General features: G+C 39.7%; 1 protein-coding gene across 1 annotated transcript in view; it reads left to right on the top strand.

Moving 5' to 3' along the window:
* LOC139607673 (rho GTPase-activating protein 26-like) overlaps positions 1 to 24,778 on the top strand; it is an 88,269-nt gene that overhangs the window by 22,825 nt on the left and 40,666 nt on the right. Inside the window, exons 2-4 of the mRNA XM_071460753.1 lie at positions 18,142 to 18,237; positions 20,357 to 20,418; positions 20,638 to 20,709. Of these exons, the coding sequence (XP_071316854.1) occupies positions 18,142 to 18,237; positions 20,357 to 20,418; positions 20,638 to 20,709 (230 nt within the window). The remainder of the gene's footprint in view (positions 1 to 18,141; positions 18,238 to 20,356; positions 20,419 to 20,637; positions 20,710 to 24,778) is intronic.

Here is a 24,778-nt window from a genome sequence, read left to right as displayed (position 1 = left end):
ACTCTTTTTGGCCTTCTAGTATAATCCTTTTTTCCATCTGTCTCACAAGAGTTGATGGAATGAGGTCAGGGAGGATTTTGGCCAATCCTGTTAGAGACTGCTGATTTATTTCCTGGTTGATGTCTCACAGAGTCTGTGCTTAGAGCTGCTGTCCTGTGTCGTCTTAGATGGGGAAGACTGGCATTCGTACAAACATCTTTAGTACAGCCAGCGCTGGCACTCAGACAGCTTGTTGGCAGCTAATTCACTGGCATTTTATCCAAGCATTCAGTTGGAATTGAAGTTGGCATCCATAGAAGGCAAGTTGCCATGCTGTAGAACTGGCATCTAAAGGATACTCCATTAGCCATGTAATGTGTTTAAGAGTGGCAAAGCAGACATAACAGCTATAATAGCTGACATAAATTCCACTCATGCAGGACTTGTCTTTATCAAGTATATATGACAACACGGTCTCCCGGATAGGTCCTCTGATTCTATTGATTTGAGGTCTTTATTAAGACTTGAAGACTTTCTTCACTTTTCATTGACTAATGCAGCCACAAACTGAAAGGTCAGATTGTGTGGTTGTTGTTGTGAGGTTTAGCTTTTGACCTTTTGGCCTCCATATTGTTTTTCATGGCTGATCTGGGCCACCAACATGAGTTGGAAAAGGTTGGGAACCAATGACATAGAGGAACACCTAGAATATATTCTCATACCTGAGCCTTTTGCTGAAATTATCCAGAGTAAATTGTTGATATGAAGATATATGCATATGAAGATATCATTGAGAATCCCTAACACAAAGCTGGACTCCTCACCCACCATTAAACTGCTTTACCATTTTGCTTCACCAACATGAAATGATAAAGCATACAAAATGTGAGTGTGAGTCTGGAACACCATAGCTCAATATAGAAAAATGTTAGGGCAACTTAAAGTCCATTTTATTGTGTAATTGTACCTGATGTGAATGCACTACATATTCAAAATATGTTAATACTTTCTCAGCAACATTAAGGTTAGTGGGCCACTCAGCACCAATGTGCAGAATCTAAGTTTTGCAGCTTTAAATTACCCGGCAGCAAACAACACCTTCTTTATAACTGAGTCCTCAAGGTCACAGTTTGGCTCTCAGAGAGTTGTAGGCAGTGTTTTCCCTGTATGTTTGTGTTGTCGTCTGGAACAGAGGTCACAGGTTTGTGTCGAGCGTAGGGAAGGAAGTGGATGAAGGCTATTTGGAGACTGGCACTAATCTGGTTAGTGTGGTTTCCACCCTCTCTCTTTCTCCTCACAGCACTCTTGCCATACTGGTCTGATCTATCATGTGTCCAACAGGCCTTTATGCTGCTGATTGCAGCTTAGACGTTGTATAGTTCAGGGGAAAAATAGCTTTCAAAAGACATACGTGTTTTATCATGTTTATGTAGCAACACTGGTTCATTATTCGAGAACACTGCACTGTGAAGGTTTTCAGGCGAAGCCAATGGAAAATGTGTGAACAAAGTTACCTCAGCATTGTTGCTTTAATATGATTTATTAACAACCTCTTGACATAATGATAAAGACTTAATGTTCTTTTTCCATTGTTTGTGTTGGAATGGCATTTAGTTTGTCTTGTACCAGCAATGACCTCAAGTGTGACAACAGAGTCTCCCAGGCAGCTCAGAACGAGTACAACAAGCCACAACAGTGAGGAAGCTACGCTGTCATCTTCTGGCTCTTGTTTCCCTCTCTGTGTCTCCAACCTTGTTTATAAAAAGGCCTGTTTTCCCCTCCTCTGTCAGCATGTTTCTTTCTGTCACTTTGTGTGTGTTTTTGTCTGCGTCTGTGGATGTGGATGTACCTCGGTGTGTTCCTATCATCCCGTGCTCTCACTGTCAGCTCTCTGTAAAGGCAAGGTCAAATATTCTCTTATGTTTCCTGTTTTGAAGTGGACGCCTGGACTCAGGGTTTAGTCATGATTGTCATATCAGGCGATGCTATTAGATGAGTTGTTTTTTCTTTTTGGGGGGGGGCAATTTATCTACCGTTCAATGTCTGGATTATTTGATAGTAGTTTGGTCTATAACATGTCAGAAAATAAGGAAAAATGACCATGAACATTTTCTAAGGCCCAAAGTGAAGTATTCAGTTTGCTTGGTCCAAATCCCAAAGATATTCAGTTGTACTATCACAAAAACACAAAACACTCACAAATGAGAGGCTACAACTAACATTTGAAGTCAGCAACCATCAGAAAATCAAGAGTTGCTGCAACTAATGATTATTTTTATTATCATTTAGTCTGTTGATCTATTTTATTAGTTACCTGATTATATTTTATCCTGACCGATTTGTGAAAAATGACAAAAACTGAGAGCCCAAATTGTCTTTGTATTTCAGTCTAAATGACAACACAGTTGGTGATAATGCAGTTGAATAAATTGATAATGTATACAGTGAATAATCTGAATGTCTTAATTTTCTTTTTTTTTTTTCAATGCCAATCTTTTTCTAATGCAGAGTATCTCAACATCATGAACAGAGCTATAGAGCAAATGATAATGGGGACACATGGATAATTGCTGTGTTGTCCTCACTTAACAAGAATGTTGTAAAACTGGCTGAAAACTTGGTGTTTTCCTTTTAAATTATGAGGTCAGTTTTAGCCAGAGCAGGGCATTTCTGGCCCTGGGTCGTCCGCTCGGATTCCAAGTCAGATTGTCCCACATTCCTGCTGCGGATTTTTCCAGCGGCAGCCGGCGGTCCGCAGGATGATTTCACTCCACAGACGCTCTTTTTAAAAAACGAGAGAGGAAAACCTCCCTGGTTGTCTCTGTTTGCTGTGTCAGCAACAGGCGTGGCAGTGCCAAAATGAGAGCGGGAGAGGGAGAGAGAGAGAGAGAGAGAGATTGAAAGAGGGTTAAACTATAGAATAAGTGAAAGGGGGGGGGGGTGGGGGGGGGCAGAGCATAAAAGTGAGAGAAACAAGAAGAGAAAAAATAAGAGGAATAAAGATTAGAGGTAGGAATACTGTATAAGGGACCAAACAAACCAGAGGCACACAAACTGAACTTCCTGCTCCTTGTGGTGACCTGGCCTCTTTGTGCCTGTTGCTAGGATATGATAGCTATGTGGCCTGGGACAAGAGGGGGGAGAAAGTGAAAGCCTCAGTGATGTACAGTGTATCCCTCTTACTCCCAAAGCTACATAGATCATTTCCAACTATTAGAGTCAATCATAAAGTGGGCAATAAAACTTCAGATGCTGTGAAGTGTGTAAGGATTGGTCAGATATTTTATCATGAATACTTCATGCTGGTTTGATGCTTTTTTAAATGTTTGTTAGATCATGACCAAGTATTTGAAACAATTAGATGCTTGATAAAACTTTGATGAACAATCAATTGTTCAATTCATTTATCAATCAAAAATATCGAACATTTACTGGTTCTGGCCTCTGAAATATTAATAATTTATTGCCCTTCTCTATTTCATATCATTGTAAATGGTGTGTGCCTTTGTAAATGATATGAAATAAGGCCGGTTTTGGATGGTTTGTGGGCCAAAATAGCAAAAATGAAGACGTTGCCTCGGGCTCTGTGAATTTGTGGTAGGCATTTCTGACCATATTCTGACTTTTTTTTTTAGACTAAATGATTAATCAGTTCATAGAAAAATAATTAACAGATGAATTGATAGTGAAAACAATCACAAGTTGCAGCTCTAATTGAGATCAGCAATGCATCAGCTGATAGCACAATATTTGGGGAAAAAAGCAAATATTGTTATAACTATAATAATATATTTTAGTATATAATCATTAATATCTCATAGTTAAGTTGTGTTTTTTTCCAAAAGCCATGAGTGCACATTGAACATAGTAAAAATAGTTGTTAATGTTAGTATACATGTCTAATTTTGAAATGAAATAATCTTAACTGATTGATTTTTCCCTCCTATTTCCAGGTTTCTTTCCTTAATATTCCTTCACCTGTTAAACACCTCCTTTCCTCTTCCTCTCTGACTCCGTAAATGTAGCCAGCAACAGCTCACATTTCTTTCTCTTACAGCTGTTTCTCAGCTCAGTTCCCTCCTTCCTCTCCTCTAAAACTATATGACTTTCTTCCTCTCGCCTCTCCCTGCTTCCCCTGTCTCTTCCTGTCCCCTCTCCACCATCTAACTCTCAGTTCATTCTCGTTGGGACTCTGTGTGTCATTGTTGGATTCTTTTTGTTCCCAGGCTTTATTTAGCCATTGTTAATCACTTTGTTGGCCTCTGACCACCATTCATCCAGTTTCTGATGAGCAAAGTGCTATTACAGGGCAAAGAAAAGCCACCATAAACCAGCACAGGGCTTCAGTTGAGAGTTTACAATGGGGAGGATTTGAGGAGCTTGTTTCTCTATCATTTTCTCTTTCTTTCTCTTGCTCTTTCCTTTAAATTCCTTCCCTGGATTCCTCCCTGGGATGGGCAGTTTGACACTCATCAAATAGGAATGAAGATGCAGGGGTGTGTGCATTGTGTATGTGTGTATGTATGTGTGTGTGTGTGTGTGTGTGTGTGTGTGTGTGTTGTTTTTAGATTGTTTAGCTTGATGAAAGATTGGCTCTACTGTATGTGGAAAATGAATAGGTTCCCACTGTTCTCGCCTAATTACAATGAACTTTTGCTACACACACACACACACACAAACACTTGCCCCGTCAGTCACTGCACTGACACAATCAGATGTGATGAAAGCCATCTGCTGAGATAGACACTGGGAGTGTTTCCATTGTATGTGTGTGTGTGTTGGTTCGTGTGTGTGTGTTTGCTTTGTCAACCCCAGTGCTGTGTCATGTGTTGGCCCATGTTTGCTTTTATAAGTGGTTCCAAATGTGGGCAAGTGAGTGCCCCTGTTCGGTCCTCTGTGAGTGTGTGAGTGTGTGTGTGACTAAGTGTGTGTGTGTGTGTGTGTGTTTACTGTCATGACTCCCACATGCGAGGGAGTTCCATCACAGCTTAGTGGTGTTTATAGTCCACAGAGCTGCTGCTGGCAAACACACAAAGGTTTTCACAAAATTATCCGCGTAAATATGAAAACAAATGTTGGTAATCTGTTCATGGAAAGATCCGTGTCCTGGACAGAGGAACAGACATATTTGTCACCACAATTGCAGATGTTTTGGGATTTATGGGATTTAATGTTTTGAGTCTTTGAGTCTTGTGCAAATTAAAGTTGTGAACTGAAGAATCATAAATCAAGGAACTTGGTTTAACTCTGTTTACAGTGACACATACAGTTTATTAGTTATTGTGCTGAAAAATTACCATCTGCACAGTCAGCTTCATTCACTGTTTTAAAATGTGGAAAAATATTTTTACACCAGTGTAAAATGCAAATACTATATTGTAGCTTTATTATTACCTCACTTCCCTCTTCATTGCTCTCTGTGGTTAAACCAGTGTTGGATATGAAATTGACAGTGAATGGCTGGCGTTGCAGGTCGGTGGGGGGTATGACTGGGGTATTGCACCTCAGGTCTATGTGTCAGCCTGTAGTCAAACCACCAGCAGGACTATTTATACAAGTGGCAGCAGTTAGTGTGTGATTGAGAGGTATGTAGAAACTGTGTATGAGTGTGTGTGTATGTGTGTGTGTTTTAACTTTTTTCCTGTTGCAACAGCTGTAGTTGATGTGGTAAGTACATTTTGGATTGCCCTGGAGCACAGATGCGTGGTCACCATGCTGGTTATAGGAAGTGAAGCTATGTGGCCAATAAATGCTGTTCTGTACATTGAACCTCTGATAGATTTCAGTATTGTCCAAAAAAGATCTCATTTATAATGTTACCGGAAAGGAAAATTTTGAAGGTTTAAAGGAATTACATAATTAGTATATTAGTGATAATAATAATAATAATTATAAATCAGAATCAGTTTTATTGCCAAGTATGTTTTCACATACAAGGAATTTTTTCTGGTGATTGGTGCAATTGAGGATCAGGGGGATCAGCAACAGTGGGGCTCTCTAGCCTTGTTGATAAGGCTAATAGCAGATGGGAAGAAGCTATTTTTGTGGCGAGAGGTTGGGAAAATGTTCATTACTTTATTTTTTCTTGAAATTGGAAACTGGAAACAGTTTTGTCATTTTTATTTCATAGATTAATATCTATAATCTAATAGCCATAGACCTCAAATACCTTGAATTCCTAATGAAGGTCTATGATCATAATATCACTTCTATAATAATAATAGTTATGTTATATAGTATGATAATGTTTTTTACTTTTTACTTTTACTTACTTACTACTTCTTATTTAAATCAATAATCCGCTTTCAGATATGGAATAGATTCATTTTATTCTTTAGCAGACTAACTAATTAGTAACACAACTAACCTTGTGAGCACTATTTCTAGTCATTTGTCAAATAAAATTAAAAAAACACATTGATTGAAATATCTCAAATGGATGGATGGTTGTGATGGTTGTGAAGTATTGTACAGACATTCATGGTCTCCAGAGGATGTAGCCCAGTGACTATGGTGACCCATGTGTACAGCTTGCTAATATAATGTGACATACATTATCAGTATTAAGAAGAAATCAAATTTAGCCCCATATACAGTATATTCATGTACAGTGTGTGCATGCATGTGTATCCTGCATGTGTGAAGAGTCAGCCGTGGCCTGGAGGCTGTCCAGGCGTCTTGGCAGCTGTTTGTCCTGATGACATATTTACCGTACATGCAGCCAGGTCAGCCTTTGGTAGGTGATGAGATAAAATATAACTCTGAGCTGTTTTCCCCCCTCTTCCCCCCCTTTTCTCTGCCAATCTCTCACTCTCTCTTGCGATCTCCGAAGTGATGTTATCGCTGTTGCCTCCAACACAAACTCAAACAGTGTTGAAATGATCTTGGATACAGTTTCTCTTGTGCCATAACAAAACATTTACATTGACTTTCTAGTTCTTGATCAGTTGGAATACATACTCGCGCCATTTTTCAAGTCGCACATATAATGAACAACATCCATGCCACAATATATTCCAACGACTGAAGAGGCTGAATGTGATTCCACTGCGATTAGTAATCCACCTTTAACCTCCAAACATTAACCCACTTTTACACAGCCTGCAGGGACTGTATCACAAGGTAGTAGATAGTATAGACTTAATATTACTGGACAGTTGTGAGCTTTTTTTTCTACTGTTCTCCAGCTGTGTTGGTGGATCGTATTACAGGCGGATGATGGATCTGTAATGTGGGTCTGTAACGGGATCTACATCCATGGCCAGATTTGACCTTAATCACCCATATATGCTCCACTGTGGTCAGAAAAAGAGTGATGAGGCAGTTTATGTTGTCCATCAATGTGCACCGAGCCGGTCTGCTTCCCATAAAGCTGACTAAGCAGAATGGACAGGCGAAGGGTGACCTTTGACTCCTGCTTACCCCCAACCTGAACTCACCATGGCAACGCCCGAAAGAAGCCATCCTAACTTCCTCTCTCGCACACACTTTCCCTGCTTCTGTGACTAATTGTTGCCATGAAAGAAGTGCTTCCTCCCCGCTAAATGTCAAGGTGACCTTCTGTTCTCTGTCCAACAGCAAAGCCATGTACTGCAGGTTCATGCTAGTTGTTTGACAATATTCACTCACATTGGGTATTCTTTGTTTTTAAGTTGTTTTTTTAAAGTTGTTCTTGTGCTAAACAATGGACAGATATTTCCTTACTTTTCAACTCACACAGTCTCAATTAGATTGTATTTCTTTCAGTATAAAGCTGTCAGGGTGCCACGGTCATGATGACTTTTCCAGTACACACATTTACACTCACACATATACACACATACAGAGCTTGCCATACAAGAAAGCAAGCACATTTGGCCAAGGGACAGTTGGGTGGGTGTCAGATATCGTGGTTAGTTTTACAGGATTGTATTGAGAGATGTGAGGGGATTTGGCAGCAGATAATTTTAGCATGTAGAAACCATTTAGCCCATAATTGAGGTATTCTGGAAACAGTGTCCCACCCAGTACATCATGTTTGCAATTCTTTAATAATTAGATTCTAATCAGAAACGCTGTATCTTAATTTATCATGGTAACTACATGAATATGAAGTAATATATTGATTTTTTTAAAAAAAACGTGAATATTGGTATCAATATTGGCCTCAAAAATCCATCATCCATTAGGATCCAAATATTAATGACAGAGCTGTATTTGTTTCTACAATATAATTATATATAATATATAATTTAAATTCAAGAACGTATCATCTTTTCTTTCTGACATATTTGAGAAACACAGTGAATCACATAACTTTTCTAGGACTGCTTCAAAAAGGCTGTTCAACTGTCGACATTCTGCCTAAAGGAAATAATACATGATTTTTAGGTTAGATTACTTTATTATATATTATTCTCACCAACACAACTCGTACTCTGCCAACCTGAAATACACTTTTGCTGGAAGAGCTGTTGCCAGATGTTACATCCATGTAGAGAAATATTGGTCTGAGGCCACATGTGGAACTAAATTGAATTAAAATGCCACATTTTTCTGGTTGGCTCTGCGACAATGGCAACCACAAAGCAATATGTACACTGTGCCATTAGTAGAAATCTTATTTTTACAAAATAAAAAAGTGTGGCTTGTACTTCAAGATTGAGATGAATTTCTCTCCTTGCTCAGCTGCTGGGTCATGTAAAGAATTAGATGAGGAGACTGAAATCTGTCTTTGTTTTACAGATGAATAGTGTGTGGCGTGTGTGCATGTGTGTATGTGTGTGTTTGTGTGTGTGTGTGTGTGTGTGTGTGTGTTTATCCCACTTGATGAATAGAGTTTCTATTCACATGCTTGTGGAACAAAGCTACTGCAGAGTTCAAGCTACTGCTGGATATCCTGTTGATATCACACAGACCCATTCTTTGCGCTGTGTGTGCGTGTTTGTGAGTTAATACACATAGCAGCCGTTGTAGAGTGCTGCTGCATGGTTGTGGTTAATTACAGATTCCTTTTGTGTAGCTTACAGTGCTGTGTGTGTGTGTGTGTGTGTGTGTGTGTGTGTGCTCCTTTTGTGAGCAGGATGCCTCATTCCAGCAGTATCCAAACCACTGTCCTTCAAATGTCATTGTTGAACTGCAGACAGAGCATGTGACTGGCATTTTTAGTACTGACAGGGTCGACACACCATTGTAATCACACATTGCAATCACAAGCAAACCCATTCTATGAAATATCTATGTATGTGACAAGCCAGAAAGTGTGTTTTGCCTCATGCTGACCACCTTTGACTCACACATGTTCAACTGTCATGGCAGTAACAGCACCTGCATCATCCCCATGTTTCAGCTGACCATGCAGACATCACTGCTCAGTGGGCTCAGTGGACTGTAGTGGTCAAGTCATTACTTTTCTTTAATTTTCTTCACACCACCTGTGGACGCTTCTTGCAGTATGACTGGGAACATTATCTTATTCCAAGTTAAACGTCCCCTTGTTCATACATGATGGTGATTAATTGACGTGGGGCTGCAACTAATGATTATTTTCATAATTAGTTAGTAGTAAGTGGTTTGGTCTGTAAAATGTCTGATATTTTACATTTCTAGAAAAATCTAATTTACCAGAACATAATCTGACATGTTTACATTTGTTAGGTCGGACCAGCAGCTCAAAACCAAAAAGATTTCTTTTATACCAGACTAAGAAAACCAGTAAATACTTACATTTACAAGCTTGGACCTGTGTGATATAGGTATTTTTTGCTTTTAAAGTGTTAGATTATTTACCAAAACTATTTCCAATTAATTTTCTGTCAATTAATTGAATGACTTTTTCACATCTAAATAAGCTACTGATGTTTTTCCAAAAGACCACATGTGTTCCTAAGTAAAAAAATTTAGGAGCACATAAATAACTTTAGGGGCAATGAGAATTTACCAAACGATGTGATTTTTCATAAAGGGACATGAGAAGACATTTACAAACAAAATGCCTCATTCTAACAGTATTGATACCACTATTTATCGAAACCGTATTTATGAAATATCTATGTGACAAACCAGAAAGATTAAACATCTGTTATTCCTCATGTAGATTCATCTGAATACAAAAAGTACAAAAAGTTTAATTATTTCTGCTTATTATGTAATTATTTATACTACAAACTGTTTTAAATTGAACAGCATGAACACTTCTATAATAAAGCTTTGGTCTAAATGCCAAAAAAAAAAAAAAAAAGTCTGCTCAGTCTGACACCACTGGTCCAGCAGCTTTTGTAAGCAGGTGGCCTGGCTTCAGCCAGCGGTTTACGGCAGGACTGGGATCAAATTGCTCTCCTGAAGGCTAGAGATGTTCCATTACATTTTCTACACACAGATTCTGATACCTGAACTTGTGTATCAGGGAGAAACCAAGTACTAATCTGATATTAATGTGTTAAAAAATGTAATAGCTCTGTCAGCTGTATAATTTGCTAATAGTAATCAAGTAGTCCACCTACAGTGTTCATTCTGGGTCTATGTGACAACATACAGAAAATATGCGACAACGTATAGAAAAAGAATTCAAAACAGTAGCCTACTACCGCAGGCTGTCATATGCTGAGGCTCTCCGACTTACTGCCTCGCGTCTCGTTTCATCGTTTGTGTGTATCTTGGCTGAGTAGCATGACGTGACCAGTGCCGAATGACGAGCTGCGCCGCTTAAAACAGTAACACTCTGTCAAAATGTGCTAATTCTCAATGATTTATAGGTTATAGGTCTGGCTCTGGATAGGACAGCATCTGGATCTGAACCTGGACTGCGGTCCACCTATTGGTGACCTCGGCCAATGGTTATTGGCTCATTATGGAAATCAATTCTCCTGCGCTGCTCTATTACAGTGGTTGCCAGTGTTTGCACAGTGCAACTTCCTTTGTCAGCTACTGCAGTACTAAAACAAACTGACCTGGTCATGTGGCTGTTAAAGTGAAGTTAAGTGAAGTACTTGTCAGAACACATCAACAGCGCAATGAGGAAGTTAAATTATCTAAACCAGTTTATTTGGAGCAAGCGCACCTGAAATGTCAGTAATAAACCCTCACTGAATAGTTACAACAGATTTCTTGGTGCTTGTTTTCCTTTGCACCTTCATTTTCTCTTCTGATAAGTTGGACTAACTTGCCTTCTTACAACTTGTCTTAACATTGTTTTAGCAGTGGTGCCACATTCCCAGATCTGAGTTTATTCTTATTTCTATCGACACAAATTATAGCTGAAATTGGACCCACCTTGTAGTAAATGGGAATTATCCACTAAAGTAAGCTATGGCAGGAATGCATTCATGCATCTCCGGGTTTTGATTGAACTGGCGTACTGATTGAATAGGCCAAGAACAGCTCAAGTAGTTGTTCTTGGCTTATTCAATCAGTACGCCATTGTGAATGAATAGATTTTAACGTAGATACTGTAGTCAAAGTCCCAAATCCATGTGTAGTGGTTACTTGCTACCGTTTATTTGTGCATTTATTTGTGTGTGTCTCCATTGGGTGGCGTCATGAGCTCAGGAGGAAGGGAAAGAGAGAAGAATGGGGGGAATTCTGTCGGACAAGTGCGAGAGAAGAGGGGAAGGGGACAGAGAGGCGAGTGTCAACAGGGTCACCTATTTTTAGCTGTCACTGTCCTCTGCTGTCCTTCCTGCCTGGACATGGACACACACAAACACACACATACACACATACATACACAAATACTAAACAGCAGTGACAGTAGGGCATCAGCTACAATCATCTGGAAGCCACCAACAATGCAGCTTCTTTCCTTCCAGCTGCAAATCAGATGTTGCATATTCAAAATGTTTCAGTTTTTCCATCCAGTGGTTGATTTTTATCACCTTAACTACAGACCTATGCAGCAATACGAATGATGGTATGCTCTTGTTGTAGCAGCAGAGGCAAAATGACATATAATTCAATTCGGCTTGGTGGTTTATTTGTGTAGACTGTGCATGTTAATGAATGCAAGTCTAAATGGGCCAGAGTTCAATAGAAATGCCCATTGTCATTGGCGGATACTGTATTAATGCTTCCCCTGTATGATATCCAGCCATGCAGGTAGTTTCAGGTTTACTTGCAGAGTTTGTGCTGTGTTACACTTGCTGCAACCCAAGTGCAACAAAGATGAATTCAGTTTGCTTTGTTGTGTTCAGTGTCTTGGTTACTCTGAATAATTCACTGACCTCACTGTAAACAGTTTTATACCGATGGAAGAAATAACTGACAACTTTACTCGTCAAAAAAACACTGTGCACGATCCCAAGTAACTTGGCAGTAAAAAGTCTAAACATCTGGAAACCCTCATCTCATAAAGTCTAAGTATCTGCTTGGCTAAATACCACTAAGTGTAATTTAATTTTTCTTAAAATTAATTGTTACTTCTATTCATCACACGCTCCAGTTCAATATCTTTTAACCAAGGCCTTGAACTCGTGAATCAGTGCATCGAAACAGCTACCATAAATGGTAAAGCATCACTGGTCCCTACAACATTTCTTACACAAAAGCTTCTCTGGACAATGTACTTGTTGTGGGATGTAATTCTTTTTATGTTTTGTAATAATTCATTTGTGTTGGCAAGATTTTACAGAATCGTAACAGCCAGCAATGTGGTTTTGATTTGAGAACATGGTTAGGAGTGTGTGGCTTGTGTGTGTGTGTGTGCGTGTGCGTGTGCGTGCGTGTACAGACATATGGAGGTACGTGTGTGCTTGTGTTGCCAGCATCTATCCAGAACATGGCGTTAGAAGTGATATGACGTGCATGATTAATCTGACATGCATGATGTATTTACATATAGAAGACAGAAAAAAACTGTTACCTCATCATAGCTTTTGCCAAAATGTACACTGAGACATCCTCCAAGGGCGAGAAAGCTAAACAGAATTGCATACTTACGAGTTTTTTTATTGTCGTTTTGAGTGACTCAACCTGAAGTCACTGTTTCCAAAGTAGAATAGTAAAGTCATACTTGACAGTCATCGGGGAGCCAACACAAATAGAGAGAAACAGTGAAATTCTTGTGGTATGTAAATACAACATGGACCTTGTCAAATTCAAATTATTTCGTTAGCAACACTGTCAAATAACTGGCAGACAATTATACAGTAACAGTAATGTCATAATAATAGTTTCAGCACACACTGATGCAACAGATTACAATTACTGTACCAAATTATTGCAAGGAAGTGAGCACATCTGGAGGACAAATATGCCTTTCATATAATATTAGCCACTCTGTGGAATGTGCTGTCTTGTAATGCAACGTAACACCACAAGTGAATGTAAACCACATCCAGAATTAAGTGCCATTATAAGATGATCATGGTACAAAAAGTCCAACTGCCATAATTTCAGATCTGTCTACAGCTAAAGGTTTAAGTTACCAATAAGGTACATACATGTATTTGTAACCTGTTAGAAAAACAAAAAAATGCTTTAAGTAGAACGCATGCCACTGCCATGTGAAACGACATACACCAGTCTTCAGAGGAAAACTTGATAGCAAGTGATCCAGATATGACCTACATCCCATCCTTTCACCAAGTTCAGTGAAAACCAGCAAAGTACTACTTGTGTTATCCTGCTGGTAAACAAGAAAACAAACCAACCAACTAACAAACACACAGACATGGGTGAAAACACAACCTCACTGACGGAGGTAATTTAAGTGGATGGTCCATCTTGAAGGTAAGCTGTTAGTGTCAAGCTTTTCAGTTTGCTTACTTTAGGACATGACCATTTAAATTTAACATTTTTGATCATCACACCACCAGAGTATTTGGTTTATGTTTTTTTTTTTTAGCCATTTTGTGAAACTGACTCTGTGAAGTCTGTGTTATGTGTAATCGAGAGGGCGACTCACTTCCCCCAGTCATACAGTGGTGATCCTTCATCTACGTAGAAATCTATTGTATTGAGGGTTCTGAGCATTTTCTTTTCAGAATCAGTGTTAACCTTTGGATGCTTATTCCACTGATGATTAAACTGTGTTGAGTTCTATACTTTTTAATGCCCCTATAAAATATAATGGTCTAACCTAGTGTGCCTCTGCCAGCCCTCGTCATTGCAGGGTTAGGGGATACTCACACTGGGCGAAATCTACTAAAAATGTTTTTGTAATGTTTTAATGCTCAGCTTGAGATGTACTTAAGTTTATAACAGTTTGAACTTCATGCTAAATGAAAAATATTTCTTTGATTAAGTTAAAACTTTGACTCAGCTCTATGATTATAAAGTGAAAATACCCATGTGCCTTTTTTTAGGGGAGTTCACGTGTGCTGGTCTTAGTGAGAGCAGTCTGTTGCTCTAAATTTTCAAAGTAAAAGTTTAAAAACACAATGTTAAATGTTTCTCTCTAAGATTTATTCCAGACGTGTGTAATGAGTAACTTTAACAGAATATTTGCAGAAGTGGGCAAAGTTTAAAAACCATAGTCAGTGGTTTCAAACGGTTAGGCTTCCCCCCCCCCCCCCCAAGCAATTGTTCATCAAATTGATGCTTTCTGAGATGATGATGAAACATAAAAAAAAAACAGGAAGGAATAAAGTTTTCAGTTCATAGAGAGACCATGGCCTATGGAACCAAATGGGGCATCAATCTCTTTAGTGTTGGGCTTGAATTCAGGCTGTTAAAGGTCTATCTAGCCTCCGAACTCACTGTTTTGTATGAATGTTTGAAAGTCATACAGGAAGAAATTTATCATCAACCAATTTCTCCACCACAGTCATGCAGCAGCTTTCACGTCTGAATACTGAATTCACTGTGGAGGTCCCTTGTCAAATACAGATGCTGAAATAGGTGTTTTGGAAAATGCTTTTGTCTCTTGAAATTCACACTCAATAAAATCTTTTCATTAGGTATTAGGTATTTAGGCTGATTATAAAAGTAATTATTCCATTGGCTATTAATACCTGTCCCCAGACATGGGTGTTTTCACAGATAAATGCATATTGCCCTCACAATGGTCTCAATGGCACATTTTTTATGCAAGTGACATATCTCTCCATGAAATGAAAATCTCATTGTCTGCTGCTGATCGTTAAAGGCATGTTGGAAAATGTATAAAGTGGTAAAATGAAGTAGGAGTGGATGATGTGTAACTACTGAACAGTGACAATAGAATACATAAACATAAACTGATGATATACAAGAGCTGAAGTGTACCTTAGGCTCTGTTTTCCTTCTCCTCGCTCTGTGGTTGGTTTTGATGTTTATGAAGGAGAGCACGTGGAGTGAGGCTGGATCAAGAGTGAAGAAATGATCCATGACAGGCATGTTTCACTCACCAGGTGCTGGGAGGAACTGTCAGAACCGAGAGGGAGGGGAGGTGGAGGCCAAAAGTAAGAGAGGGGAGAGTTGTGCGTAGCTCAGTGACATCAGGGTTGCCAAAGCTGGATTTGATTACCGCTGAGGCCACCCATGCTTTTTTTCAATTAAAAATTACTTTATTGGTGAAATAACATGATAAACCAGACACAGAAGAGATGATGAGCTGAAAACATAAAACAGACAGTTATCATAATACTGGACAGTTACATGGCGTGTATTAGATAAGACTGAGGGCTGGAGATTGGATTGTGTTAGGCAGGGTACTGTATGTGGTGGGTGGTGTGTTTGTGTGGCCACCCATGCTGTAAGTAAAGCACTTGTGTTTCTGGATGGAACAAATTAAAAGCTACAAAAAAAAGGTCAGTGAACAATGTGTGATAGAAAACAGGCACTTCAGTGGCATCACATCTGAAAGGTTGATCCTGCCAGCGATGTGTTTTAATAAGATTTATACCCAAGACCTGTTGTACACTGTCAGTGTAGCTTCATTTGACATTATGTAATGTTGCTGATTTTGATCAAACAGATGATACTTCATCTTATAAAGTATATCAGTCACTACAAACTCTCTACAACAGCTTTTCAAGTCTGAGAGGAGTGTGTAATCGCTTGAATGCTGCACCTGTGCTTTAAAACACATTTAAAATGTTCTTCCCCTTCACCAAACCATCTGTTTCAATTAAATATTATGTAAGATTTTGCTGTCTTACAGCACCCTGGTGTGTCTGCAGAGCTTTCACTTGTTGAGCTTGTTGAGTCTCTGTGGTCTCTCACAGATGACTTTGCCAGGTGCTTCTGGCTTTTGAAGCTATGGATGCACACACAGCAGTTTCAAAGTGAAGGCTGCTCTGCTTTTGAAACGAAAGCTCCATGTTGTCTTAAGCCTAAACACAACTTCAACCTCAGCGGTGAAGAATGGCACCACAAGTGAGCGAAAAGCGTTTGTTTCCACTGACTGTTTGTCTCATTTCAATAATTCTTCCATGTTTGTGTCCACAACTGTAAACCTGTGTGAGAGCAGCAGGTCAAAACTGAAAACATGACTGGTTACTTAACTGCTACAAATACAATCAATAAAGAGCTAATTGTTGCTGATAATTTGTCAATGACATGACACTCTTTAAAATAAAAGATATGTAAATTTATGCAAATCTTTTTCTAACTGAGCTGCTTAGAGGTCACGTTCTTTTTCACTCCAGCTTAATGCTGTAGTTTTCATTTCATTATAATGCATCGCAATGTGGGAAATGGGGCTGAATGAAAGTTTTTTTTTTCTTGACTGGACACTGGCACTGTAAAACCACAGTTTATTCTCCAAGGTTGGAGTGTGGTCTCATTTTGGTCATACTTTAGTTATTTTGAGGCCACGGAGCCACTGTGACTCACAGCTAACTGACATCCTACAATGTTTTCATGAGTCAGTCACAAGAGAGAGAGGGGGTGGGGGGCAGTGGTGTGTGTGTGTGTGTGTGTGTGTGTGTGTGTGTGTGTGTGTGTGTGTGTGTGTGTGTGTGTGTGCGTGTGCCAGCATGTGTGTGTCTCTGGCGGCACATGCAGGAGCTGCGAGGCCTGTGTTTCATTTCTGCGACTGGCAAGCCACAGCAGATCCTCTAAACGCGCGCACGCACACACACACACACACACACACACACACACACACACACACACACACACACACACACACACACACACGCACACACACACACATACACACACACAGATCTGCATGGAGGACTTGTGGTATTTACGTGAACATGGCCAATTACGCTCTGTCTGTCTTCTCTCTCTACACTCACTGTCCTTTCCCTGACTCCCATCTGTCTTTCCATGAGACTCTTGATCTCTCCCCTCTTTTCTCTCTTTCTCTGCATCCTTGTCTGGATTTCATTTCATTTCATCCATACTTTTTTCAAATTTCTACTGAAATGCATCTTTTGTATAATCTTTTGTGTAAGTTTTCGGTCCTCCTCTCTGGAATAGTGGGATTTCTCATTGTACTGTTACTCCTGTTGTAAGGCTTTCTCTTTCTTATTTGACCATGGATGGAAAGGAATAAATCAGCCAAAGCATCAATACAATTATTCATTCTTTTTCCTTCCATTAATTCATTGTGTCTCATAGTCTGCGAAGTCCTGTTTGGAGTGTGTCGTTCCTCAATTTCTGTAGTTTCTAAGAAAGTTATAAGAAGTTTCTGTCTCCCGCTGTCTTCCCCTATTTCACGCCGATTCTGCATATGTGGCTGACCTCGATCGGCCCGCCCAGAAACAGGAAATTTTGTAGTGGAGGTGACCCTGCCTTGAGTTTAAATAGACGGGAAGCCAAACTCTCTGAGAGTGCCTGTCTCCTAGGAGCTCTTAGCGCCTCATGTATTATTTGAAAGGCATCCATCTGTCCGAGGCTTTTCACTGCCTCACTTGGCTAATGTGACTTAAGTTAAATGGAACTTTTTGCACTTTTCCGTGGACACACATGTACACGCACACATGAACCTCCACACAAATGCAGGGAGCTGTCAGCCTTCATCACTAACGCCACTGGGGATCCACTCACAGTGTTTGACTGTCTGTATTAAAGCTTGTTCCACTCACTCTCACTTTCAGTCGCTGCATAAAGACGTGTAACAAAGACTGGTATTCTCCTACATGGTAGTAGGAGTGTAGTAAGAGTATGTAGTAATAGTAAGAATGTGATGTGATGAAGAGTCTTTACTATTAGCTGTTGAATCATTGTGAATTCTGACAGAATAATGCACTAACCATGAAATATAAAACCACTAAACCTAACGGCTCCTTTTTTCTTTTCGCTCTCTTATCTCAGGTCTGTCAACAGCCAAGAGGAAGTTTGCTGACTCTCTCAACGAGTTTAAATTCCAGTGCATTGGAGATGCCGAGACGGATGATGAGATATGCATAGGTGAGCTTGCTGATGTGAAATCCAATACATTCACTGCGCCGGTAGGGGAAAGCTTGCAAAGAGACGCTCAGACGATGCTTTGCCATTTTTAGTCCCTGAAACAGAAGAGTCGTATCAGCTCTGATGTAAAGACCAGCTCGATTTTCTGACAGTCTCAAATTGTGCCTCTGTTCTAAATCTGTTCTGTGTCGTTTTTAGAATCAAAGCTTGGTTTTTGATGAATCCCATCATTTTTACTGGCAGGCCATTCCCTGACTTTGTTTCCTAAAGAGGAGTAAAGAAAAGGAGAAAACCTTTCTTCAAATTTAAATCCTCTGCAGCACTGGCCATAAACACTGTGATCATTCTTATTATTATTTTGGATCAATGTTTGTCTTTCTTTTATCTAAATAACATTATTTTATGTCCAAGGAATCTGTAAAGCGTAATATCATTCAATATAGTGTTAAGTAAATGAACTTTTCATTGTGTTTGGGCAGAATTCAGAGAGTGAAGCCAGTCACATTGTGTGGAAGACCTTCATTTGCCTGTTGTCTTATAAGAATGTGCTGAGAATCAGTAAGTGTTTTTCTCCAGAAGCATCAGGACCAGATGTTTTACAGATAACATAAGATTTATGGTCCAGTTTACAGTGTAGATTTCTACTCATTCTCAATAATAAAAGCTTCATTTACATAAGATATACAGTCATGATTACAACTTTAATATTTCCTCATCCTCTATAAATAAAACATAATAAAGCCCTCTGCTTGAAGTAAGGTGTTTTACAGCTCTTGCTTAAGCCTGTTCTACCTTTTTTTTTTTTTTTTTTTTTAACTGTTGTCGCTCTCGTAATGTTAACCCCTCTGCCCTTTCCAACCACCGTCAAACCTACAGTTATTGATATACATGAGCGTACTGTGTAATGCTGTAATGCTGGTGTCCATGAGAGTATAGCTCTTAATTCCATGATCTCATCCGGGCTTTGTAGTCCTCCCTTTGTGTCCACACAGCCTCCACACCCTCTCATGCTGCCTGGCTCTGTCTGTGCAGGCTGCAGCTCTTCACTGGCCTGACCCACCCTCTGCTGTTGTTTAACTGTCTTTAACTATCTTTCCTGAACAGCTTGCTGCCTGGCTGGGCTGCACCACGGCACTGTTGTTTTTAGGATATTCATATTCATACTCATGTCAAAACTGATTTCTCCTCTGTGATACAATGATCGCTTCACTCCAACCTGACCTACAGGATAACAGTTAAAAAAATAATTTTTTTAAGTAATGGTTCCATACAGACCAATGTTAAAATACTGCAGCTTAAAAATAGCCTTTGATACTTTCACTGGTTAAATATCTCACAGTAATGCTCTCAGTATTTTGATCAATCAGTGGGATTGAGCTGAAATGTTTGACTGCATTTTATAAGCTTTATCAAAGGTTGTGGTGTTTTTTTAATGCATTCCTTGCATAGTCCTGAGGTCCCTCTCTTTTATGGTTGGATCTAACTCCTGAGAACCAAATCCTGTAGCTTGAAGTCTGATGTTGAGGAGCAGAGCAGTCTGTGTCAGTGTGTGTTCGGTCCTGTAATGATTAATAAACTTGAGCTGCACTGTATTTACATGTGCATGTCTGACTTTTCTTTTTTCTTTCTTTTTTTCGTGCCAGTGCATGTGCAGCACATATTCAATATGTATGTGCTCTCACTGAGTCTAAAGCATTAAGTGTTTTTGTGTGTGTGTGTGTGTGTGTGTGTGTGTGTGTGTGTGTGTAGTGTTGGACAGGGACAGAGGCAGTTGAAGTGGAAACTCTGGCCCAAAACAATGTTACTGTGCCTCACTTGCCAGCGAGTGAGGGAACAAGCACTGAGCTGTGCTCTAACCCTCTGAATTGTGGTTTCATTTCCAGTTAATTACTCTGCTGTGTCATGACTTTCAAAAAATTTGTAAGAGGTCCAAGAACAGGCACAAAGCACCTTCATCACCGTCACCTTGTGCCAACTTTCTTGAAACACTGTTCTGTTTGCCTGTACTTGTGTGTCTCTCACCATCACTGACTTTCTCTCTCTCCCTCTTTTTCTCCAATTGTGTCTTGTCTTCTTGTGTCTCTTTTTCCCCCCTGTCTGCCAATGTGTCTGTCCTCAGCCAAGTCTCTTCAGGAGTTTGCAGCTGTCCTACAGAACCTGGAGGATGAGAGGACACGGATGGTGAGTGACCTAACAAATTGTAGGGGATACTTACAGGTGGTTGAGTATGGTAAATAATTTAGTCTTTTTGTCATATAATATTCACACATGGGCTTTATTGGCTTTGGTTTGCATCATTATGTTTTAACAGAAAGTACAATGAGTAAACATTTGAATTTAAATGATGTCAGTAATGCAGTAATGTACTCTGTGTGTCTGTGTGTGTGTGCGCGCCCCCAGATCGAGAACGCCAATGATGTGCTGATTATGCCTCTGGAGCGGTTCAGGAAAGAACAGATCAGTGCAGCCAAGGTAAGAGAGCGTGACGCTGCACAGCCATAGGACTGGCGACAGAGATGACTTTCACCACGTGTGCAGTGCACTGGTATTGATACATGTGTACCAGCAGTGAAATCAGTAAATCAATAATATCCTTTCAGTGCTTCCGCAGCTGTTACAGGAGCACTGATTTACACAACACCCACCTAAAACATATAGCTGATATCAATATACAGTATTTCTTTAAAAAATCTTATTAGTACATTTGACTATCAGGCAGTGACAGATAGTTGTGTTTATCAGCAGTTTTACAACAGATTAAATTTGTGATTCATCAGGTTTAGGAACTTTGTTTTATAGTGATGACTGTTTAAGACCTCAGCTCACTGCAGCTGTGGTAATTGATGTGCAACCTTTGACACTTTAATGGAGGTGAAATGATTTGCGGTCTCAGCAACATTAGCACCCCCGCGTCCTAAATACTTGGTTGACGTTGCTGCAGTCTATCTGACTTTTAAATCAGGGAGAGTGTCTTTATTTTATTAGAGTTAGTCATATAATTCGTAGTCACTGTATTCACACTGTAATTTTCCATGAAAAAAGACTTGATCACAGCAACTCCAGAAAATAATAATTACGGTATTTCCTGAAGTGTCAATATACGGTACTGTGATATGAAGTATATGCCTCGTAATTTTGTAATACTTCTGCATTTACAGTTTAAGACTTGAGAATAAGATAGAAGAACTGAAAACAATGTCATGATATAGCATTTATCTATAGTGCAGACCGAGCGTCTACGGATCACAGTCTGTGCCATCACCACATGACCTGGATAGGAGATTAGAGGAATACATAATCCTGCCATAAATCACTACTCCCCACCGGGGGGTCTCAGAGGCCAACAGGGCTGCCTCATGGTGCAGCCAGTGTTGTTTTAGTGTTTCAGTGAGTATAAATCTTTTGGACCTTGACTTAGTGCACAGGAAGGTATGGAAACGTGGAATATGAAAAGTCAAGAAAGCAGGTAAACAAGGAGGATGATTAGCAGTTAATTACTTTGTCTGGGATCTGCGTCACTATTCTCTCTGTTGAATCACTAAAATAAATGTATAATGTAAAAATATTCAAAACTAAATGTCAACTTTGGACAGGACATTGCAGAGAGTCTCATGCATGCTTTATTTTTCAAATTCAGCTTTTGCTCTGACAAAATAAAAATACAATTAAAAGATAAATACTATACTGTACATTTTTGGCTGATCCCTTGCCCCGTTTAGTGAATATGCCATGTTTTAGTGTTTGTAATCTGCTTACAGCAGGTCATGGTACACTTACCCTGTGCCAGTCATTAGCTATCGGACCTGGATGAGTAGCCACGGGGGTTCCACCAATACATGAAGTATTAAACATGTTATCAGTGCATACTCAGCTAATCCATCCCCTTTAACAGGTCACTGTTTGATTGTGACACGGTGGCCAGATTAGGAAGTGAACGTGTAATCTGTACAGTTAGGTCACCATGAGCAATGTACTAATCCTAGTTTAGCTTTGAAAGAACTGACAACATCTTCGCCTGGCACAGTTTCACCTCGTCCTGAAGCTCCGGAGCTGGCAGCCCTCTAACACCGGAGGAGTTTTAGGAATTCACACTAATCAGAAGAAGGTGTGCAGAAAAGAAAAGTGTGAACTCTAAATTCAGCATTCACTGTAATTACAATCAGCACAACACAGCTTTTAAAACTACTGCTGGTAATGTGAGGTCTATGTTTATATGAAAACATCAATCCTGCAACTAGCAGCTCTCTGAAATGATCTAATGCTGCAGTGATTTTTGGAGAATTGGTGCTGCAAATTACGCTTGGCCATGAAACATTGTCACCAAAATAAAAACAGATGTACGCATGTGCAAAACTATTGATTTTTATCATTGAAATTCATATGATTTCTGCTTTCAATTTCAGGCTTGGAGAGTACCATGGTATTTTCATTTGTCCATTTAGTTGGTGAAGTTTGTGTGTCTGAAATTTTCCCACGGATTTATGTTCATAAAAAGTCGTTAAGGTTGAAACATTAAAGGTAGATGAGTGGATGAGGCCAACCCTGCGTCAGGGTTTTAGTCAGTTGAAGCCCCAGCAAGGCACAGCAGGTGCTGCCTCTGTTGAGGACATGGTTGATAATACAGTACACCTCATTCCTTTTACTGTCAGTGAACCTGGTACTATAAAAAAAACACCCAAAAACAATGAAGTAAATATTTACAAAAAATTTCATGCAGAATCAGATAGGGGATGATGATCATGTTTCAGTGGCAGTCCTGGTAAGTGTTGACATGAGTGTTGAATCAAACTTGACAGTGGCTGTCCTGAGTCAGTCTGGTGGCAGGACATGCTGCTGTATCACAACATTTCATTTACTTCATCATCAGTGAGTTAACTTACTGTGAAGATGTTGCCACCTGCTGGCTGAGGATGGAAGTGACTTAAAGTCACTTTTTTTTTTTAAATCAAAGATTTGGTGAAAAAATGAACAGTGATTGATAGGAAACATGACATTGATAATGGGCGTGTAATTTGTGTTTTTTTTTTTTCACACTTACACACACACATGCACACTCGCACCTTTTGGAAGAAATAAGACAATCTAGCTTCTTTCAGTTGATTTCTTTTTATGTGTCTTTAGTCAAAATAATGTTGTGAAACCCACGATGTGTGAGACACAGAGAGTTGCAGCAGTTGTCTTTTCAGACTTGATTTCCATGGTGAATATGACAAAGTCAAAGAGGCAGCAGACTTGAAACAGAGGCCTTGTTGTGTGGAAGAATGTTCATCATCTCTGATGTGTTCTGCAGCTGCTGTCTGTTCCTCCTCTGACCCTGAGGACTCTACTTGTTGTTGAAACTGGCTTGGCAATGCAACACCTGGGTCATGTGACTGCAACAGGGGTTGACATCATGATTTCGTCTGAGTGCAGACCGATGAGGCATTATTTCCTTATTTTCACCGATCTGGGAATTTTACTTCCTCTGCAAATATCTTCCCAATGAGAGTGGGAAATAACCAGACAGGAAGATCGGTGAAATTGAATTAAGTACATGACAGATGAAGACAGCTCATCCAGAATTGCCCCAGTGCAGCTCATTGATTTGCAACATTGCACACAATGGGGCTTTTTCACAGCAGACATTTTTTGCCTGTCATAGGAATTCAGCCATCAGTCATTTTATTGTTTCCACTTGCGCTTTCATCATATTGCCCGTTCCAGCATCAGTAAAGTCAAGATGAATATAAAATGTAATTGGTCAACAGATGTTTGGCTCACTGGTTTCAGGCATGCAAACTTTTTTTGCTGCCCACAAAAACAGATCATGGTCTGGACCAGCAATTTATAGTGATGTGAATACTGGTTTAACTGACGTTACAAACAATTACTTTCATTATCACTTTTTTGTCTACTGACTAATAACTGTAACTGCATAAACTAAGTTTAAAAACAAAAAGCGCACTACAATTTCCCATCTTTTTTACTGCTTTTTATTGCAGCATCAAATATTGTGATCCTAACAGTATGTTCCATTTTTGAGCTTCTCTCTGAATCTACAGTCCAGTTTGGGATAAAGAAATGCAATAAGACTAACGGGCCCGGGGCAGATATACAGTTAATATTACCCCAGGGGCTCTCTGACACAGGGAGACCCACCCTGATCTGCCCCTCCTCTGTTTATGTGTTCACTTCTCTCCTCTTGTTTCCCTCTCTGTCTCTCTGCACTGATATCTATAGCTCTTCCTTCCATCAGTTTGAAACATCAGATTACAGTTTAATGATCCTAATGTGACTCATGATTACTGTACAACCAGTAGAAAGTGTTCAGAAGAGAAACATCTGCTTCATTTGTTCTTTCCTTTCAGTGTCTCTTGATCCTGAGTTGGACACTTTTCAGTTCTTCTCTGTATTCTTAAATGCAGTGAAGAAATACACACCCGGCTGTGTGTGTCCCTGGTTTATCATCCATCCATCCATCTGTCTGTCTCTTATGTTGGTGACCTCAGCTCTGATGAAGCAGTCTGTTGTTTTATAAGCAGCTGTGCTCCCCAGAGGAACA

Source organism: Trachinotus anak, unplaced genomic scaffold, assembly GCF_046630095.1.
Source record: "Trachinotus anak isolate AG129_WGS33_773 ecotype Australia unplaced genomic scaffold, CSIRO_AGI_Tana_v1 ptg000024l, whole genome shotgun sequence".
Taxonomy (NCBI): Eukaryota; Metazoa; Chordata; class Actinopteri; order Carangiformes; family Carangidae; genus Trachinotus; species Trachinotus anak.
The sequence above is the reverse complement of the archived record's forward strand: the minus strand, read 5'-3'. Positions and strand labels throughout refer to the sequence as shown.